This window comes from Platalea leucorodia (genome assembly GCF_965183815.1).
Source record: "Platalea leucorodia genome assembly, chromosome: 5".
Taxonomy (NCBI): Eukaryota; Metazoa; Chordata; class Aves; order Pelecaniformes; family Threskiornithidae; genus Platalea; species Platalea leucorodia.
The window spans coordinates 72638390-72660652 of NC_138827.1; the positions used below are offsets into that span (position 1 = coordinate 72638390).

The 22263-nt window shown below is 39.0% G+C and overlaps 1 protein-coding gene across 1 annotated transcript in view; it reads right to left on the minus strand.

Moving 5' to 3' along the window:
- The window catches only part of CCNYL1 (cyclin Y like 1), a 34844-nt gene that overhangs the window by 6581 nt on the left and 6000 nt on the right, over window positions 1-22263 (minus strand). Inside the window, exons 2-8 of the mRNA XM_082312328.1 lie at window positions 14177-14251; window positions 11841-11875; window positions 9997-10097; window positions 8475-8510; window positions 7711-7762; window positions 4976-5095; window positions 2724-2890 (exon numbers count right to left, since the gene is read on the minus strand). Of these exons, the coding sequence (XP_082168454.1) occupies window positions 2724-2890; window positions 4976-5095; window positions 7711-7762; window positions 8475-8510; window positions 9997-10097; window positions 11841-11875; window positions 14177-14251 (586 nt within the window). The remainder of the gene's footprint in view (window positions 1-2723; window positions 2891-4975; window positions 5096-7710; window positions 7763-8474; window positions 8511-9996; window positions 10098-11840; window positions 11876-14176; window positions 14252-22263) is intronic.

The window sequence follows — 22263 nt, forward strand, 5'->3', positions numbered from 1 at the left end:
AGCAGTTTTTTTAAGAGCCACACAGCTCACACTGCTGACAGAGTCATGAGGTGGGGCTGCCAAACAAGTGTTTTTAAGCAGTAAGGAGAGTGTACTTGGTGGGGATGAGGTGCGCCTACGCTGCTTTCAGAAGAGGTGCCTGGCTTGTACACAGACGCGCGCACACACAGATTTGCAAATTGGGTGGACTAAAACAGATATAAACCCCTTTGCCAGTTCCAGAGCGGTGTGACCCCCATGCTTGGCTTGCAGCGGCTCAAGAAGAGTATGCGTCAGGTTAGTGAGATCATTCTAGGTATGTAGAGCCAAGAGGAAGACTCACAGAAAGTTCAAAAACAAAACTCGCCACCAGTCCTCGTAGATAGTACTGCACAGGAATGGCCCACCCAGGGAGCGGTACCGGGGAGAGTCCTGCCAAGCAATCTTCAGCTGGGGAGCTGTTGGCGCTTTGGGTGGGTTTTTTGGCAGCATCACCAGCCATCTCCAACATCAGAATGCAACCGTGCCTGAAATCCTTTGCCAATTGTTTTCTCTCAGTAATGCTTGTATTCAGAATACCTAATGCTCACCATCAAGTGACTAGTTTAAAAAATATCGGAATGGCTAAACCTGACAATTAACTATAGTACCAACTATTAATTGAAAGTAGACTTATAAACTTTAAACTCAATTTTGCTGAGTATTTTAAGCAGTTTTCGAAGGTCCTGATCGTGGTGATGTTATCCAACCCAGGAGCGGTGAAGTCTGCCAAGCTGCAGGAGTGCGGGGCCTGGGATGGACACCCCCGGGCTACTGTCAGAAAGGGGTTGTACAGTTTCTGCCCCTACCTAAATTCAAAGGTCTAAGTAATTTCAAATGAGATGGGATTACAAAAATCCCATCTTCAAATTGGGGGAAAAAATAAGCCTAAATTCAGTCGATTTTCCCTACCACCATCACTGCTTTGAAAATGTTAGTACTGACAATTTCAGGAGACCCAGCATCAGCAATAGAGAATAAACATCCTGCTTGTTACAGATATTTTCAGTGCTATCAATTTGATTTGTCCCAAATAGGGCCAGAAGAAGAGACATCAAAAAGAGCAAGATGTATACTCCAGCACTCCTAGCATCGCTGACCCCACTTCAGCCATCTCAGAGTTATTTGCAGCAACGCTTCAAGTATGTTCCTCAGATAGATGAGCACTCTGAGCCAGGTTGAGTGAAGATGTACATTGTATAAAATCACTAATTATGCGTTCCTGAAAGCATGGCTGGCACAGCCCTGCATTTGGAGACAAAGAACTCCCAGGCAAGGGGTATGTATAAAACAAGGGACTATGTTTGCTGTTGCTGTTTGTGATGTGAAATAAGTTGAATAACAAAAACTGTTTTGGTGCAGATCGCTCCCCCATTTTTAGAAATGCCGCCCCCCAGTTAAAAGGAAGAAAACTGGATATTCCTCCCCCTAAAGAGTCCCAGATAAATAATTACTTACTGTATTTTAAACATTAGCTTTAGGCTGAATCCAGGGAAGAGAGCTTGGGGCAAGAACAGACTCTCTCCCATAGGCAGCCTCCCAGTGCTGTGGGCAAACCTCTACCACTTCAGTCTGCTCCTGTACTGTTACTTCACAGGCTTGGACACGTGCTCAATTACAGCACAGCAGTGTGATAAAAGTCAAACACGCATAAAACATGTCATCAAGTTTATTAAGGCCAGAAAGCCTAATATTAAGCTAGCCTTCTAGCATTTCTACCACTGTGATAAGGGCAATAGAGGAACAAGCTGGCAAATAGAATTAAAACAATAATGTTGACATCTCAAAGCTCTCGGAGAGAGAACTTTGCAAGAAGGAATTTAACAGAAAATCTAATGGGCCAAATCCACTCCACATAAACACGCCTCCAGCCCATAGTATGAGCCTGGAGCCACAAGGATGAACATCCTCTGAAACTACAGAAATTGTAGGGCTTAAAGCTGAGTGCACCAAGAAAAGAGAGCAGCTTCAAAATTTCCAAAAAACTGAAATCTACAGCTGAGACAAGAACATACACAAGCAACAGCCTTGCATAAACAAGCAGTAGTAAGACAGGATTTTGTTCTCAGCACTGTCGGCAAGCCTAAACTCACACAAAGAGGGTGAGCCGTAGCAGTAGCTGGATGTAACACATGCAAGCACAGATACCAACACAAATGACACCTGTCTGCCAGCAGCAGCGGCTAGGAATTCAGACCTTCAGATATTTACGCCTGAGCTGGATACAAGAGCAGACACTTAAGTCACAAGTTATGGCTTACCTTGCAATTTTTCAAATTCTAAAACAGAAAAGGCAGGGAACAAATTTAGTTCACTTTTTTTTTCCTTCCCAAAAAGACTTTTGAAAAGACTATGAATTGGGCGCTTTAGAGTTACACCAATGCCAAAAATCAGTGGCAACAAGCAGCCAGTCCCATGGTTCATCACTGGGGGAAAGAAGGTAAAGAAAACTAACTTTGAAGTTACTCACCCAAGTCATTAGAAATATTAATACATATTTGTCTCAAAGTAGGGTTATCCAGAGTTTCCTAGGTTAAAAAAGGGAATGAGGGCAGACACCAGAGATATATCATGTACATATATCATAGCACCAGAGACACGCATTTTTTCAGTATGATCACAAAAACGGCCATTCAAAAAAAAAAAAAAAAAAAAAAAAAAAAAAAAAAACCACCACTGCAGATTAGCCAAACCTTGCAACTTACATGTCCTCAACAGTTATGTCCTTCAATATTTGGCAATAATCCACATTCCACACAGCCTGATCATCCCACACTTTAGAAGCCAGCAGAATAGCTCCTAGGACTATCCTCTTCCAGTTACTAGGGCATATGTCAATCTCTGCATAGGTTAAAAGCCTTTCCAAATAAACCTATAAAAAGAAGAAAAAAACCCAAAACAGTTTTATTTGTGTATTTAAGACCTGGAGCTGAGTTCTGAGCAGCAAGCATGCCAGTCCGATACGACTATTTTATCCCATTACCGTAAGTGTGTCAAAATAAGTATTAGTGATTACTACTTACACTTTAGAATCCAAACTTCCAGGAGTTACAGGTTCCATTTTTTAGTACAACACAAGAACTGGACCACCAAGGTATACAATAAAGATACTGAAGAATCAGTTCTGAGCAATGAGCGCTGCTGTTTCAGCGAGACACTGCTAGAGTTCTTTCCATCACAGAGTTACACAGTCACCGACAGGTTCTCATTAGGGCCTATCTGGGATAGTAATTCACTCAGCATCACGCTCGCCTTTCATCGCAGCTAAGGTTGTTCAGCACTTGTAGCTTAACAGGAAGTGCTAAAACCTGCATGGTGATCTGTAGTCGCAGGACGAAGATGCATTAATTGCTACCTTTCCACAATGAAAGGCATTACAGTGCTATTTCTATTTCACCCTGTAAAGAACAGACTTCAATCCTTCACCTACGTCATCCTCTGCTTTCATCTACATCACCAACTGCTTAGATAGTGAAAGATACCCAAGTCCAAAGATATGTCCTGGTCTTTTACTCATTCCACCCACGTAATCTCAAATCAGCCCAAAGACGTTGAATCAGTCCCCTCCTTAAAAGTTTTTTGCCATTTCACACTCCTATAATGATCCACAAACCAAGTAATTTACACTTTCAAATTTGAATATAGATTGTTTTTAATGTTCTGTTCTCTAAACTAAGTCCAAGGTCCTAATGAAACCTCAGAGAAACTAGTGGGTGCAGGAAGCTCTTGTACAGGGCAGGATCAATCTTCATTACTAGGGTCTCCCCACACTTTCTTCCTATCCTTTGCTTTGCCCTCAAGTGGACTAAAGGTATTCCTATAATAACAGAGCCATCTAGTGGTAAAACCCACTTTAAAAACTAACTCTATTTCTATTTTTTGTAAACACTTCAGCTGGCTCGATTGCCCGGGGTTAGCTATCATCTTGTTCTGTCAAAATTGCTTGCATGTCTTTGGAAAAGCAGAAACCTCAAACTACTTTCAGAGTTTCAATAGCTCTAACTATCTGGTCTTTTTATTACTTATTTCCTTATTAAAGAGAGTCCTTCAAGTTGAGTTTGCTTAATTAATTGCCACATTGTCTTTTGGTGACAGTTCTCTTCTGTTCTTCTTTCAGACTTTTTTTCAGAAAGAAGCCACAACGAAGACCGAAGTCTAGTATGCAACAAAGTGCAGTTTAAGAGATTGTCTAATGCAGCAATTATATGGCTTGCGTGTTTTTCTTTTCCTTCATATACATATATGTATATGCATGCATATAATGTGTGTGTGTGTATAAATAATCAGTATTATTGTCAATTTTTTATATCCATCTTGCTTTCTGAAACCAAACAACAAACTGTAATGATATCTTCTTACTATTGTTCTTGAGTTCCAAGTACCTCCATGTCACCTGGGGAAAAAAGTTGTAGCCTCTTTTGTTTAATAAAGAAAAAGTTTGATAGAAAGACGGCCATGATTGAAGGACATACTAATGAGAAAGTTAATCTCCTGGAGTTCCTACCGTATTGATCCTTGACCCCTTAGGTGGTGTTACTTGCACTGTTCTGGTTAATATGAATTCAAGACTCTCACTTTCCCCTCCACACAACTGAAATAAAAGATGTCTTTGTGTCTGATCTTATTATACCCTACTGTTTACAGTGTCCCACTGTTCTGCCTTTCTCAAGCTTCTTCAGCGAGTTATATATTATGGAAGAAAATGTTCGACTGGACAAATAATTAAGCACTACATATTCATATATAGAGAAGGTAAGTTCCTTTTTAGTTAACCACTTCTGTGACTACTTAGAAATCTTCTCTAATGAACTCTCTTGTACAGTGTCTTCATTATTAACAAGGTTTCATGAGATAGCGTAACTGTTTAAATGTCAGTTCAGCCCAGTTCACCCATTGAGGGGAGAAAAAAAAAAGTGTCTTCCAAAAACTCAAGTATCAGTAATCAGGCATCTCTTACCAGTGTCACTATTGCACATTCAGCTGTCAACTGTGCAGCACTGAAAAGTGTCCGAACAAACCGGTAGATGTGCTTGTGATCAGGGTCATGCTTGTAGTAGTCATCTGGAACTTCTTCCCGCTGAAAGAAAGTTCTCTGAATTACTGAAAATCAGTCTTACTTAATACTGACTTTAAAGAACAGCCACAGATGGTTGTTTCTTCTCACCAAGCAGAAGTGTATACAACCCTTCCCTGTCACAGAGACAGAACAAAATCATGTCCTGAAAGGAGCAAGCAGCCTTGCAATATTATGAATATTCCAAACAAAACACAATAGCTTTAGCTCATATCTTTGTTTTGAACACTTTTTTTGATCTGTAAGGCTAACAGGAAAGAGCATGAACTACCATCATTATTACAGGTGCAACTATTGTCCATGGAACATTTCACAGACTAAAAGAGATTTAAAAAAAAAAAAAAAAAAAGGTTTCTCCCTGCAAGAAAAATCACAGATCTATACACATCAGGGAAGCACTGCCTCTGCAAAAGGCAAAATTAAGAGACTTCACAAGATTCCCCAGCTGAGGAAGAGCTGAAGAACATATGTCAATAATTCTGTCACAGGTAGAACTGGAAGGTAACTTACGCTGTCTTCATAGGACTCGTTCTTGAGAGATTCCAGAAAGACAATAAAGCTAATGAACAGCTAGATTTAACTTTGACACTACGCTAAACTGTTCCTAAATACAGGGGAGAAGAAAAGCTTAGAAATAAAGTGTCTGTAAAAGCAATCCTAAAATAAGCATTTGAGAATTCTGACCCTGTCCCCCCAGACATTCTGATACTCGGCGCTCTTCCTGGAGGGATGACGCTTCAAAAGCTCCACCTTTACACACGGTTTCTGCAAGACTGATACTGAATCGGTTTCTATCTACAGTCCAAGTTAGACCTATAGTACGGTAAAGATACCAGATGAGAACAGCACAGCTGCTTGGCATTAAACAAGTAGTCATAAGGTAAGCAAAACAGCAAGCATTTTCATGTGGTTTTGCAGTTTAAAATAGCCAGGTAACAATGTCAAGTAAAATGAAGAGGTAAGTTAACTTTGTACTCTCCACACAGCCTTCTAATAGACCACTAACCCATGGAGGTTACCTCTTGAAGGTGGGCCTGCAGCATTAGGAATAACATGAGCAGATCCCCCTTGCATAATTCCTGTGCTACGAGCAGTACAAAAACACATTGGAAGCACACTTGTGCTGACTGAGGAGGAAAGGACGGAGACTGGTATTTGTGACTAAGCCCCGTGACGGTGGGAACTTGAAGTTTGTTACTTGTGCTATTAGGGTCAACAGAGCCTGGATTTGGACACCTTGTGACTGAATCTTTAGAGGACAAGGTGTTCAGAGATTTCTTCCAGCTAATTAACCTTTTTAAAGGAACTGTAGGTACCCAGCCAAAACCCCATTGCTACAGAAACTAACAAGCCATTTGTATCTTTCCCCTTAGAAGTATGACATACAGCCATTACGGTATTTCTGTCGGTATACTGCAGTAAGATAAAAGAGACCTAAAGGACACAATGATTTTCCTCTATTCATACTCATTAAATAGGAGGTAGGCTATACAAAAGGATCAAAAGATGTCAGGTTGCTAAATAAAGAAAACAAATTGTCTGATGAAGTGGAGTTCATCTTACGTAAATAATTTTCAATGTGAAACAACAGATTCAGGCAGTTAAAAACAGTTTTGGACCAGACTTTTCTCTTGAAGTGCCACAGTCCATACAAGAAATCTTCTACATAGCTTTTCTCCCAAAATTCATTATTTTTATTGAGTAAATGGTTGTGTTTATTCAAGTGTACAATTCCTAGCACAATGGGTCATATTTAGGGATGAAACTAACCAACTTAAAATATTTAATTTTTTATTAAAAACTGTTTATTAATGAGCCAAATCTGTGAGGCAGATTAAGCTGCATTCACTCGGCTAAGTCCCAGAGCAAACTGAATTTTTAAAGCCACTAGAGCTTTGCTAAATCAATTTCAAATGAAAAACAAAGAAAGTGGTTCTGTAGGACAGTTATTAAGCTAGTAGTGCTCAAACGGGACATAAAAAGCACACACTCCACTCCTGAGCTTGCCTAGGAGGTTTTGCATCTTAAAGATTGTCTAAAACGTGCACCAGGACCAGTCACATGAAAATCACATGCCAAATGCTCCTAGCTGTTACTGCAAGCAGCATTAAGCATATTTGCTTTAAAATTTTGCCTTTCGGGTTTTTTAAAGACCAAACTCACTGTCTCCTACTTTGTGTGATGCTTCATGTATTGTGTTCTCCTGTTTGCCATCATTTAAAAGGTTAGGTACATGTCTACTGACCATGTCTTCCTAAATAAATAGAAAAGATTAATTAAAGTAGTGTTAAAGAGGGGAAGAAAGGAGTCAGACAAGAAAGTCCGGATACAAAATATGCAAGAATCAGCATGTGCTTGCTTTCTGTTTTTATTCAAAGCATCAAAAACCAAACACACTTTGCAACATTTAGAAAGACTGTGTTCTGCTCATGATCTAGCTGATATCAGAGGTCCAGAGGACACTGTCTGCACTGTATTTTATATATAAAGATACAATTTAAGATCAATTTGTTTGTGACCTGGTGCTAAGGCATTTTTATGACTTATACAGTACAAATCAAGATGTTAAAAAATATATATATTAATACATATCCAGAGGATCAAAAAGTTACACTTACTGTGAGAGGATGAGATTTTTCATCAAAAATATCCAATGATCTGTCAGAATCTCTACAAAATAAAAATCTCTGTTTTAGCAACAAGAGTTAATTGGTAATGCTATGCTCCACTAAGTATTATTCATTAAAGAGGATAAAGGGACATATTTTATAGTTCAGCTTTTCCTAGGATATGGTATGAAGTTATACTGTATTTTTGCAAAGCATTTAATGATGAGATCTTACAACTGAATATTTAAGAAGCTAAACAATGAACAGCTATCCGTGTTCTCATATTATGCTTAGTACAGTTCTCCCTTAAAATGTGAAACTGTCTCATTAACAGCATTTATTTCAAAAAGGCAGCTGTAATTTTGAAGCATATGCTGTAAGTAGCTATAATAGCAAGGGTTATTTGTACATGGGACAGAGTGTTCCTTCACCCATCAAAACTAATCTGTACCTCTGTATTCAGGAAAACCTAAACAAAGTTCAAAGGCTGATTTGTGATTTGTGTGATGAGTGTATTCTTCTCACTCCCTCTGTTTTGATTTTTTATGCTTCGTTCTCGATGAAGCATGTGCCATTGGATGGGTGTATTACTGACCTTTCCGTATCAGCTAAAGAGGGGGTACAAGCTAAAGAGGAAGCAGATACAGCATGAAGTATCAGATTTTTCAACTCCTTTAAGTTATACTAGCTGTTACTGAAGTGACCAAGATCATATCCCTGGCTCAAAAAGAAAGATGCTATATTTCAGGAAAAAAAAAAAATTGTTCACTCACCTGTTCTTTATATGGTAGAATATTGCTAACGTTACACTAAAAAAGAGAAAGCAAAAAAAGAAAAGACTTAACAAAGCACATTCTGTGCACACTATTCCACTGCAAAAGCAGTTCAGGGCAAAATGTTCAGAACCCATTATGTATTGGCTTCCTCTCACATTCTTGAGTACTCTGTGTCTCATTTCTAATATTTACCTGCCTGAACAGAAATTGGCCAAATCAAATTTGCTAGCCAAACTACTTCTATATTCATTGTACAGATATTTGTGCCACGAAATAAATATTATACTGCATTTTAAACACACTCCTTCATTGCCTGATTAGGTAACATTTATTGAAAATGTGGACTACTCGCAACTAAAATGTAATAAAAGTTTTACTTAATGTTACATATACTATTGTAGAGATTCTGCTGATGTTTTAACTCTATCTCTGGCTGTCTAATTTAGGACCTGCCTAAAAGAGATAATAATAAAGATGATGATATGCCAGCATAATCCAAGAAGGGGACAAGAACAGATGTCAGTTTCTGCTGAGTCAAGTAAGGCAATGGATTTCACATTGACACTCATCCACTGTGGCCAAATTTCAGATGCTTTATTGGCAGTGGCAACAGGAACGCTGCCGTCACAGGCAAGCTCTGATCTGTTGCCAGCTGTACAGCACTTCAAAATGGCACAAGCACCATCTCTTAGGTTTTCTTCTCTAGAAAAGGAATGACATGCTAGATACCTCTGTTTGAAACCAAATTTGAAAGCAACAAATCAACTTAGACATTTCAAACTCTACTAAGTGTTAAAACAGGAAAGCCTTCTGGGCCTGAAGCTACTTTGCCTTACTTTCCCTTCAAGCACAGTAAAACTCTCTTCTCAGTTCTTGGCTGGTATCGTCTATGCACAAAGAACTGTCTCTGTGGTGCCCAGAGCAATAGGTCAAACAGCCATTTCCACTGGAGAACCAAGAAGACTAGTTATCAAACTCACCTACCTAAAATAACAAATATACAAAGAAAAAGTAGAAAGGCTAGAACTAAAACCAAAGCCAGCAACATACTGTTATCCACGACTAGAGGGCAGACTAATACCACTGGCAAGTAGCAAACACAGTCCTGCAAACTTTTCCTGCAACTCCATACAAAATCCATTTCAAGTTTTCCCAGATCGAGAGTTTCTGGATTTGGCTTTCAGTGTGAAGACTTTGAGCTCCCCACACCAACACACACTTTTAAAGCCAAAATGCTGACACGCTTCTGCACTGCCTTAGATTCTCAAGTGCACAATGATAACTACTTTGAAATACAACACTACATTAGCTCTGTAACTGAAAAAAAAAGCTCACTTCAGCAGTCATAATTAACCATACCTCTCCACCCCCTTCCATGACCAACCTGACCAAGCAGTGCTGTGCTGTGCTCCTCTCATTCAAGTGTGCGACTGGCTTTGGAACAGACAAGACCACCACAAAATCCCAAATAAACCTTGCAGTGCTATTCAGCCCCTTGTTGATGACAAATGGTTCTTACCACTTTATTGTGCTTCTAAGGTTAGGCTGACTGACGGTGCTGTCATCTATAAATATTGTTGAGCATGAGCTGTATTTTTTCGTAAGCTGCCCAGGAGAAACCTTAGGGAGAAAAAAAAGAAAAAAAAAAAAGAAAAGAAATACATTCAAGAAGAGGGATTCTGTGAGCTTTGGTTCACCACACTGAACACTGGCTTTACACTTTAAGTAGCTACTGCAGAGGAGGTCTTTGTAGATGAGTGCTCCTGCTATGCAAGCTGCCCTATAGCCATCAAGTTCCCGAGGATACCCTTTGTGCAAGATCGGTTTATAAATCATCCCTTGTAATATACAACATGACGTTTTTGGAGAAAGTAATTTTCAGCACAAATAGCTGCAGCTAAAGCAGCAAGTCCTCCGATTTTCTCAGTTCTCCATTCCATTCATGCCAGTTCAGGTCTCAGTCTTCTCTCTCTATGATGTACTTTATTAGATTTCCCTGTGACTCCATAATCATCATCTCCATTCTTTTATATCCTATACCTTTACATTTTCTGGTTATTCAGAATTGTTCCCTGTAAAGACAGTTTTGCATTTAGGGTTTTGTCTTGTTCTATTTTAGGAAAAAAAAAAAAGAAACCTCTTCCTGACATTGCTCACTTCACTCATGTCTTGTTTAACATCTGGAATCAGGAAATAAAGTACTACTATTACCCTTACTTTTACTATTCACAGCTAGCAATATGTTCCATCATCTATCCTAATCCTGTAGATTTTGTACTGTAAGAAATCTTCCTATATAACAGTAAGTCAGGCTTCCCTGAGCATTTTTAGAGAATGCCTTGCACTAGAGCTAGGACATCATAATTGAGGGAGGAGTTTTAATCAAGCCATTAAAGATTCATTAGTTTTTGCCAGAATCTTTTTAAATGCCTTGTCTAAAAACTTGAAAGTCTTCCATATGAAAATGTTGGCACCCTTCACAACTCAATGGCTGCCTGGGAACATCTCCCATTCCAGCTGAAGTTTGCCAGCAAAAACAATCCAATCACATTTCACCTTGGTGCTGGCAGACTAAAGCTGGAACTGTAACTGAAAAAGAAAGAAAACAAAAGAAAAAAAAAAAGAATCACCCCCCATAATCATACTAAATACAACAGACTTGAAATATCATTATCTTACCAGTAACTTATCGGTAGACACTTCTGCTAGACGGTATTTTTTAAGCTTTGTGTTAGTAACTTCCGTTCTTAGCTTTACTAGTCAGTAATTTTTTTATCCGCTTATTAATGTCATTGCATCTTTTCTGTACATTTTTTTGTTAAATGAAGTGTCAAAACCAACTAATATTTGCAGAAGAAGCATAGAGCACATTTTCAGATTTTAAAACTAATGGATTATCATTTGTTTCTCATGCTGATTATAATGTTTGTTCATCATTCTCTTTTCATGCTGGATACATTTCTTACAATAAGTCCTGTAGTGATGCTCAAACAGCAAGTCATTTAAGATTTGTCATCTCAGCTGAGAAATTAATCCAGTTTTATTTCTGTTTAAAAAAATAAAACAATGTATGCTGTTTGAGTTATATTTTCTCCTTTAGTGTTCTGAAATGCTCAAGACTGATACAACAAAAAAATCCATTCTTATTCTTTTGACATCAGCCATTCTATGCCCTGTGATACTGTGCCCGTTTGTTTAGTTTTTAAATACAGGCAAAGATAATTCAGTTTTACCTTGCTAAGGAGCATTTTGAACATGTGTAGGACTATATACCTAGAACTGCTACTGTTGTTTCTTGAATTTGTCTTTATCCCAATATGCTAATATTAGCTATACAGCACACTAAGAATTTGTTTCACTTACGTGATTGATGTGGTTACTCTTCCTCTTCTCTCGCACTAGAAAGAGGGGGGAAAGAACGTGAACTGAAAGGTTTCTAAAATACAATCCCAATCTACGTTCAATAAAGTCATTCCATTAACCCAGTCTTCTGAAGTACATGAACATTAAAAGTTTCAAATTTGACTTTAGGTGTCTGGAAAAGTAGTTTGAGGAAAAAACACTGAGTTTTATCAAGCTAGTAAACTACATACTACTTCCAGCTATCCATGTGTACATTTAGGAACTACTTCTACCCATTGCAATAAGGGAAAAATGTCTCAGCTTTGAAGAGATGCTGTGCATCATGAAAAACTGGATGATTTCAGATAGTTCAAACAGACAATGTCCAACATGCAACAGCAACTACTCAGCAAACAGAAGGAGAACCATCACACACCGAACCTGCCAAAGACACACAAGGAGGAAGGTGCCCAGCATTATATACGTGTTCTCTCTCCTCCTATTAGACAGCAGAAGGTAAAAAGGTATTTCGCTGCATAGAAGATGCTGGCACAATCTATGCCTATTTATCATATAACTGCAACCATGTTATTTGATCATTTTAAACTGTGTCAGCCTTTCAAAAAAAGATTGTTAGGTTTAACTTTCAGCTATAACAGCAGCAGTAAAACAGTGCTGTTAAAGGAGAGCTGAGAGTTGCACACATGCAGAAAGCTATACAAATGCGACCAGCCCGGACAGGTGACTTCTCCAAAGTTTTGACCTCAGATCACCACCACTTGATAGCAGGACACATTCTCTTACGTATTTAGAAAAATTAACAATTGGAAGAGAGGATCCAAATTTTTTTGGTCTTTTTGCATAAATCAAAACTCATAATCCTGATAACATCTCAGTGAGAGAGAACTTACGGATGTTAATTCTACTAGTTCTAAGAAAGGTTAACTAAAGAAGATCCAGGTAAATTAGAAAATAAATTCTTCTGCCCGACTTGTCAATAAAAATACCCTGTAAAAATAAACTCATCCAACTAATACAAACTTCAGAGATTAGTTTAATAGTTATTATCTCACCTAGCAGACCATTTTTCTACATGAACACAAGTGTACACATTTCAATACATTACATTTGAAGAATACCGAGTCATGTTTAAAAGCAATACTACCCCCAACAAGGATGTTCATGTAGTTTAACATTATTTGCAGCAAGGCTGAAAGGCTGCACAGTGAAGCTGCGCTACAATGTTCAAGAACTATGGCAACTTGCTAATTGCAATTTAAGCAGCGCTCATCTAAGAGGTGTTTGAAACGTGCTGGTCAGATTCTCTGTCTGTTTGCAGACTGACCTCAGGGGCCTCGAGGAAAGGAGGCCTACATTCCCTTGGTATCATCTCTTCTGGAGAATCATGCTAGTCCTTGTTTCCACTGCTCACAGATTATCTGAGCCTTGTGAAGTTGATACAACTGACAATTTTACTCGCCATAAGACTCTGAATAGCAGGACTGCAACTGACAGACCTGTCAAAATAATTCTACTTTCTGTGGCAAAGCTATGCCAAGGTAGAAGACACGCTGCAGCTTTCCATCAACACATCCAATCTCAAGTGCGACACTGCCTTAGAAAAAGCAGTGCTTCAAACAAGAACCAACTATAAAAGGAACAGAAGCATTTTAAAAAGAATATCTCAAACTCCTTTTTAGTTGCAACTTCAAAATTTACTATTGCCAGAATTCTTTTTCATTTGTGCAATACTGAAATGCCTCCAGTTTTTAACAGCATTTTGGAATGCACAAGCTATAGTAGCTGTTCAAAATTGACTTTATTAAGTAAACAAATGATCTGCAAAGAAACTGAAAATCCCAATACATCCATGTAATTAAAACCAGGATTCAAGAATAATTATGCTACTGAAACTATTCAAACAGTTTAAAACAACATATTCAAAAGCAACTGATATGGACTGATGGCTTAGGCTTATTATTCCTTACAGAAAACTGTCCTTTAATATATTTTTTTTTAATTTAAAGCAATTTTTAGAACAGTCCTTGGTTATTAAAAAAAAAAAACAAAAAACACCACTGCTTGAAGTTTGAATTACACTAGTGAAGAAAGCCTTGCTCCTTCAGACTACTAGGATCCAGACTCTGAAATCTCCTGATCTTAGAAGAACAAGTGATTTTAAGTGTAAAGTAAAACAGCCTACAAACACACTTTTGTGTAAACATGCAAATTATTAATCCCTATGCTTTGAAAGAATTAAAGCAATTTAAGTGTTCTCGAGCTGTATAATTAAAATAGGCAGTTATTCTTCCACTTTTTCTCCCGCCTTTTTTTAAATTGGAAAAAACTTAGCTTACCATCTGTTTGAGACTTGCTCAGGAAAATTGTGCTTGCTCTGGGATGATCAGATGGATTAGATTCCAAGGCTAAATCTGAAATAGAAAGGACAAAAAAACAGGAGAGACCTTTAACAGAAGATGATTACTGCAACAGTTCCCACCCAGCCTTAAAATGCTCAAGCACAGTGATGGAGACAAGATCAGAAACACATAGAATGGGCTGTCTTTCTAAAGCAAAACCTTACTTTTGCCAAGATAAATTAAAATCTGACATTTTCCCCTCTGAAAAAAAGCCTGTAGACTTATAACTACTGCCATGAAGCTCTGAAGTAGCTTATGGTTTCCATCAAAACAAAATCTGGAAAGGGACACCTCAGAAAACAACATACATCTTCAAAAGTCAGTATGCGCCCCTGCATGTTAGGGTAGCTAGATGTGAAACCTGTGCTCAGTAGAGGGCAGAAAGCTAGACCTTTATCAAGAGCATTTTAAAAAAAAAAAAAAAAAAAAAAAAAAAAAAAAAGACACTGCTGATCTTTCACTCCATGCTTTAAGTACCCAATACAGCAGGAAACAATCTCTGTGGTCTTATAAAAGAATCTAATAAGTAACTTCTACAGTGCTGACTAATATCAAAACATGGATCTTACACTGTTCTGTTCTTTTGGAATTTCAAGTAAAACCCTATACAACTAATACATAATTATTGAAGAACAAAATGACTGCTTTAATCCATTGCCACAATGAACCACTGATGACATTAGATGAGGATATATTGCTCCCTTAGATTAAGAAGGGAGTGATCACTAAAAAGTTTGTTGATGAAACTGTAAACATCATCATGAAATTTTGAGCTGCATTAGCTTTGACAGAAGAAACAGCTGTTCTGAGTAAGTCACGCTACAGACACACTGACTTATGTGAACATGTGAACAGAAAAATCCAGTACTGTGATTCTGTACATCCTGGAAAGAGCAAATTCGTATCCATTTACATTTGTCATTCTGATCTTCCTGTATGCTCCTTATGTATGCCATGCTAGCCATGAAAGCGCGTGAGCTCGCAAACTTGCACGCTACATGTTTCAAGGTGGTATACCAATGCAGTTGCCACACTCTTAAACAAAGTCATCTAAGAATCACCATCAACTTCGAATGGAAAAAAAAAAAAAAAAAAACAAAACTTAAGAGCTTTTTATGCACTCAACCAACAGAACTCTGGTTAAATAGTAGCCAAAGTATGCACAAACTGTCTTGGTGCTGGAAGTCTTAACGATGTGAATGTTTTGTGCTACTGCACCTAACCCATAGCACATCCACGGCCCTCATGCGTCAGCGAGTAAATGTAATTGCAAAAGTACGTGTGTCCCCAAGACTTCTCATTCCAGATTCCCACTGGTACACAACATTGGTATCCAGACCTGGATGTCTTCCAAGTACTTGGCTTACAACACCACTGATCTTAGTCCAACAGTATTGCTCTGACACTGGTCCAGGATGCGGGCCACTGTAATGTTGAATCTCTACTGTGTAAGTAAGGTAGTCAACATCTATTTAGGAACACACAGATTGTTCAACCAGGAACTTCCCCCCCTCTCAGAAAAGGCCACAGTCAGCTATGAAAGCAGACCACCTCGAGCAGTTTTTAAAAGCTAGCTTACAAAACCAGATATTTCTATTTTCACCTTACTGTGCTCATTCATGGCACACAGTGAACAGATACCTGAACTCAATCATGTAGTTAAAATGTGAGAAGTCCTGGTTTAGAAGTCCTAGAACACAATTTGCCTTACAGCTCATACCTGATGTACCACTAATACACATTTGATTCTCTGGGAAAAAAAAAAAAAATCCAGCATGCAGTAATATGCCATACTGGCACATTTTAACTACTATTTTTAACATCTCGGCAAAATAGTGTAACTGTAGTTTAAAACTTGTCCACTGTGTTGACAAGTTTCTAACACTGATTTAGCACAATCACTTTTAAGAGACAGTACAGAGACCCAACTCTAGTTTCTAAAGTTAGCATCTATTAAAAAAAAACCCCAAACTTTGACACAGACCAAGGAATTCACTAATAAATGCAAATATTAAACAACTTTAGAAATTTGATAAAGGATTGATTAAGAAATTGAAGTATTTTGCTAGTCTACCATATAAGTATCATCAACAGGCAGAACAGGACTGCAATATGCTGACTTAAAATACAGATTATTATTAGCAAGTTATGATGCAAACATAGAGCAAACAACTCAGAATTTATTTATTTATAGTTCAGCAGCAACTTTCAGAATAACCAGGTAAGTCAGGTTAGAAAGGATCTCTGGAGGTCTTTAGTTCAAACTCTTGCTGAAAACAGGGTCAGCTATGAGGTAGAATCAGGCTGCTCAAGGGTTTATCCAGTTGAGTCTTGAAAACCTCCAATGAGGGTCAACAGTGCCCAGATCCCACCAAGGAGAACTAATGCCTACAGAGCTATGGGACTCACCATGGAATGGCGGGGAGGAGCACATGGGACTGTACAAGACTTGTGTGATATTTAGGGGAAGGCAGCAAGGAAGACTGGGGAGGAACAAGCACAGGAAAACAGAGGGCAAAGGGCTACTGAATTCAGTAACTCCTAACACAGGGCTTTGTGTTTCTCCTTGTTGAACTTCACAGGGTTCCTGTTGGCCCAATCCTCCAGCCTATCTAGGTCCCTCTGAATAAGCAGCCTCCAGCATATTGACTGTTGCCCAGTTGGGTGTCATCTGCAATTTGGGTGCACTCCATTGCTACCTCCAGGTCACTGAAAAATGTTAAACAGGACAGGTGGGTTTTTTCCAGGGAAGAGACGGTATGGGATAATGCCCATCCTCCCTCACCCCGTAAAGAAGTACACTGTTAATATCCTGACTTTCCTGAGGTTTTGATTTACTTTGAAACTGTATAGATGTTAGAAATCAGGTCTAGGGCCAAAAGCACTACGAGAATTAAACACACGCAAATATAACCAACCGTCATCCTGGACAAGAAGGGTCTAAGATCTGCAGCACTGCAGAATGCACCAAGGGACACAATATTGACACGGCCACACAAGTCAGACTTGCCCCCCTGAACCCAAGCAGACCCACACATTTGGGGAAAGGAACAGCAGAGAAAGGAAAATAGACTTTACTGGCTCCAGTTCCACAGCGGCTCTGCCAGACGCAAGGTGCTTTCTCCTGGGCAAAGTCAGGTGTATCAGCAGCCATAGCATATTAAACCCACAACACAGATTATACAACCAGTTAGAGTTACGGTACTAATGAACTCCAAGACACATTGTGCAGCCCCCCGGTATAAAACTCTGCAAGAAGTGATCAAGACCAACTGTAGCTAGGCTTCTTATCCCAGAATAACGTGGCATTAGCAGAAACAGCATGTTTGCTTTCGTCTTGCAAGAGACTGCAAAGAAAGACAAGACACTTTTAGTAGACTGCCTCCTTCTCTAAGCAGCCAGAGAATTTTAACCCTGCTTTCTGTGCTGTTCTCCCTGGGCAATGCTTTTTTCCAAGCAATGGAAAAATTAGTCATATGATTTGCTCTTCCTAAACGGCCGGTGTTGCTCATGAAATACCAAAAAGCAACAGCAATACAGTTGATGAAGGAAGCGTAAGGCAAGAGGCAAATAAGGATGTGAGAAGAGGCAAAAATGTAATGCGAAACACAGCAAAAGAAAAGCCAGAGGAAGAGATTAAGCTGTCTGCAACCAGTTTGACTCGCAATCAAGTGTAACTCCTAATACTTCATCCTGGTAGCACTTAGGAGTCCCAAACCAAGATATCTAGCCCTGAAAATAAGGGTAAGTCTTGATTAGGAGCTACATCAGAAGATGTATGATGGAAGCCTAAGCTTCACAGATAGCTAACAGAAAAAGAAAGCAGCATGGCACGCCACAGGATGAACAGAAATAATGGGAATTAAAACAGGCAGAAACAGGAATGAGAGACATGAGAGAAGCAGCAGGATGATATGAAAAGCAAGAAAACAACTCCAAAACATTTTTGTTTTAGAGGCTGTCCACTCCGTAGAAGTCAAGACACATCTTCTATCGGACCCTCACGCTTCATGATAGAGAGGTGAGAAGGGAAGACTCCCACCAGAAATTAAGTCTGTGGGAATGGCACAGTAACGTTGCCACGCTACAACAGCCCTCCACCTCCGAGAACTGCGTATTAAAAATAGCCTTCCCTCTTATTTCTCTGCATCTCTCAGTGCCATTTACTCACATGGTGCTACCAAGCTTGTCAGATCACCCCTGTCTCCAGCTGGAGCACAGAGAAGCCTGAACTTGCTTCCCTCTCTCACCATTCTCATTTTAAAGAATCCCTTGCAGCTCGCTTGCCTTGCAGACAATCTCAGCTACCTCCGCTGTTGCTGCGCACTCCATGCACCGGTAAGAGCATACAGTCCCCCACAGGGCAGATCATATTACTTTTAAAAGCAAACCTCTGCCCCTAGCTCAAGATCTTATGTCCTTTCCTCAACACAAAATCCGTATGAAGACTTTACTTTTACTCACCTATGCCATATAAGAACATATGTGGGTTTTAGGAATTTATAATGCTAGCTACTTACTGACTGCTTTACGCACCTCCACAGGTGATTTCTAACTATTAAGAACACATTTTACACACTGCATCGTGCTACATATATTATCTCATGAATAAAGTTGACAGTCAAAGATGTCACTGTTACTAAGTAGCAGCCCTTTGACGATTTCACTACTTCAGAACACTAAAATATTGCATTTCCTTTAACAGTTTTAGCCCCATCCTTTGCTTTACTAGACAGCAGTAACATTTTGATACAGCACATATTTAAAGCATTAAATCATAAAACCATCTTTTTGCTGTAAATTGAGTTTCTTCCCTTGCTCAGTGGGTTAGTAGCTTTGATTAATGTTTGAGCTTCCCTTATATTTCATTACCTTACAGTGTGAAAAGTGCAAATTACTTAACACTCCCAATAAAGATTTAAAAATGAAAACAAATTAGACTAACAAATTTGCCCATACATTTCAGAAAGTCTGTTATTCCTAACAATAACTTCATATAAAATGATTTGTCCTTTAAATTATGTTGTTCTATTCCCCAAAACTTTCCTAAAAGTTACAATTCTGGTTTCTAAATTCAACCTGCTTTGTTTACTCCTCTCCAGTCACACCGAACACACCACAGAACCCAGCACACATAGGTTATTTTCCATTTGCCTTCTCCTGTCATGACCTCAGTTACACACAGGTTAGCCTACCCTTTAAACGCTCCGTGCGTGGCTTCTTCCCCAGATTTGGACAGAATGAAAGCACTTTGATCTCCTGATTATTCATCTTCAACAAAATACATCTCTCTTCCATAATGGGATGGACTCAAAAGATACAAAACTTGCTCTGTTTTCGTAACTAATACAAGCAAATCTGAATACATAAAGGACTGGATCTGTTGTGTAAGCGAGTGCTTTTAAACACAACCACCTCTCAGAAAGGAACTCTATTTTGAGGGAGAATCTTGGTGAAAACAATCTTAACCAATGTTGCATATGCATAGGTCCCTTAAAACCACTCCTAACTCCCCAGAGGAAATCAACTCTTTATATAAAAAGGAAAACAACTAAAAACAACCCACACAGTTGGCCTTTGTTCACAGAAAGAAGTCGTTGAGGCTGGAAGAGACCTCTTGAGATCACCCAAGCCCAACCCCCTGCTCAAGCAGGGCCCGCTGGAGCAGGCAGCCCAGGACGGTGTCAGGCAGGTTTTGAGCATCTCCACAGACAGAGACTTCACGGCCTCTCTGGGCAACCTGTGCCAGTGTTTGACCACCCTCATTATTAAATGATTGTTTCTAAAGATCATGACTTTACACAATACACACAGAAGGATGTTGTAAAGCTATTTAAAATCTGTCGGTTGTTCCTCATGGCACTGCTATGAGAACAGCAATATCATTACCAATGCCCAGCACATATCTAAGTGCACTGTGATGTTTTAGAAGGCTGCAGAAATTACTTCAATATACAAGATCTCTAAATTAAGAATGAATTCTTTGCTCTTTTACACCACACTCCTGAGCTGGGCTGGTTCAACAAGAAACTGACACAGTAAGCATTTCAAATTTGCTACTAAAATCAGAAGAATTTAGAAAGCAAAAGTGTAGACCATCTATTAAAAACTGTGGGCTAGCCAGGGCTCAAGTTTTCTATTCATTTCTATTAATTTTTTAAAAAAATCAATACAGTATTAGTGCTTTTGCATTTCTTAAATTGCAGGAGGATCCACACCACTATCGTTGGTCTCCACAGCAAATCCCAACATGATCCTATTGCACTCGGTTCACAGCCCCTGTTGGGGAAATATGACCGAGATCTGTTCCACCGCAATACCTAGCCTTTCCGCGACTGAAAGAAGTCAAGTAGGCTTCCACGTGTTTCATCATGGGTTATAATCACTTCTACACATTTTAGCTAGGCAGAACGGCAGGATGTCAGGAGTGCCCCAAATTCCACAGTGAAGGCAGGACCAGTTAAAAGGGAAGAAAACTAGATGTCCCTAGGATTTTATGTTGGAACTAGAAGGAAAACAGTAGTTCACAAGCTAGATCTCAAAAGTAACTAATGTTTTGTTAGAGATGTGTTTCTGTACTGCATCTAATGTAGGACCATCTAAAAAGACAAGAAAAAAGAACTGGTTCCATGCTGTTCATTTTTTATTCCCCACATAGACCTTCACACGTAACACAGTGCACGACCATGAGAAGCTAAAGCAGAACTCCACAGCTCTACCTTTTTAATTGTGTCCAAAACCAGGACAAATTGATAGGCCAAAATAAAAATTTCTAACTGTACACATTAAAGATCAACCAAATTTTACACTCCTAGATCCATGCTGATAACTGCAAGTGTAAGGGAAGCTTTCCCCAAACAACTCTTCACATGCTCTCTGCTTTACTTCTCACAAGACATGGTTCAGAAAGAAAAACAGGTGAGTACCAGAAATTCCAGTCTCATCTAGTGTCTGCAGGTAACCAAAATAAGTGTGCTAGGTGTCATATGCCACCTGATGGACTGGCATATGTTAAGTTTCTTCTCTTCCAATTGCTCACATTAATGCAAACTTCAAATGAAGTTTGGGCTTTTATGAAAGTCAACAATTTCATCAAGTTTTGTCCCATTTTAGGCACAAGCTCAAACGCAGTCACTCTTTACAGTGGCTTTGTGGATTCTCAGCTTACCTGCAGTTTGTTCTATAAAAGTAAAATAACCATCTGCATAACAAAACATGTCCAACAGCTTTACAGAAAAGCTTTATTTTTTGTCTTTGAAAGAAAGCGGCATTCAACAGTTTATTATCTGAGTCTGATTGACATGTTTGATGACAAGCCAGTGTTACTTTTCACACTCAAAAAACCCAACAACTATGTTTGATTACTGCAATGACTCAAGACCCTTTCAGAACTCCAAACAGCAGCAAAGCTGTGCTATAAACACACAGCTCAAACACTGCAGAACACTACCTGGTTCACACTGGGATTTTTGTGTAAGCTGTTGAGGTAACCCTGATATTTGCATCACCTGCAAGTATGATCTTCAGTTTCATTCATCTGGCTTTACTATACATTTAAATAAACAGTGCCAAGCTTTTTAAGCCAGTTGCATCTTTCTTTGTCCCTTCCAGTAGAAACATTCAGAGTTTTCTTCCGAAAACATGGCTTTTTCTAGTGAGTGAAATAAAAGTGCACATTCAAACTCTAGCTGTAGTAAAGAAAAAAGAAATGGATTTAGAAATCTCAAGATTAGCTTGTTGGCAAGGATCTCCAGATTCAAGGTCTGGGTTCTTAATGTTTGGTAGCATTTTCCTCCTGCCTCCCACAGTAAGTTCTTCCTTCTTCCTGTATGTGGAAGAAACATTGTTAGAAACCTTAATTTAATGTGTAATGTGAATTTGGGAGGAGTAGGTTTTTGTGTTTTGTTGGCTTGTGCAAGAGTTCATTCCCCTGTTAGTCAGCTTTTCAGTATGACCTCACCACACTGATCGCACTTGAGAGAACAGATACTTCTAGCCACAAAGCTTCTGCTGCTCTACATCTA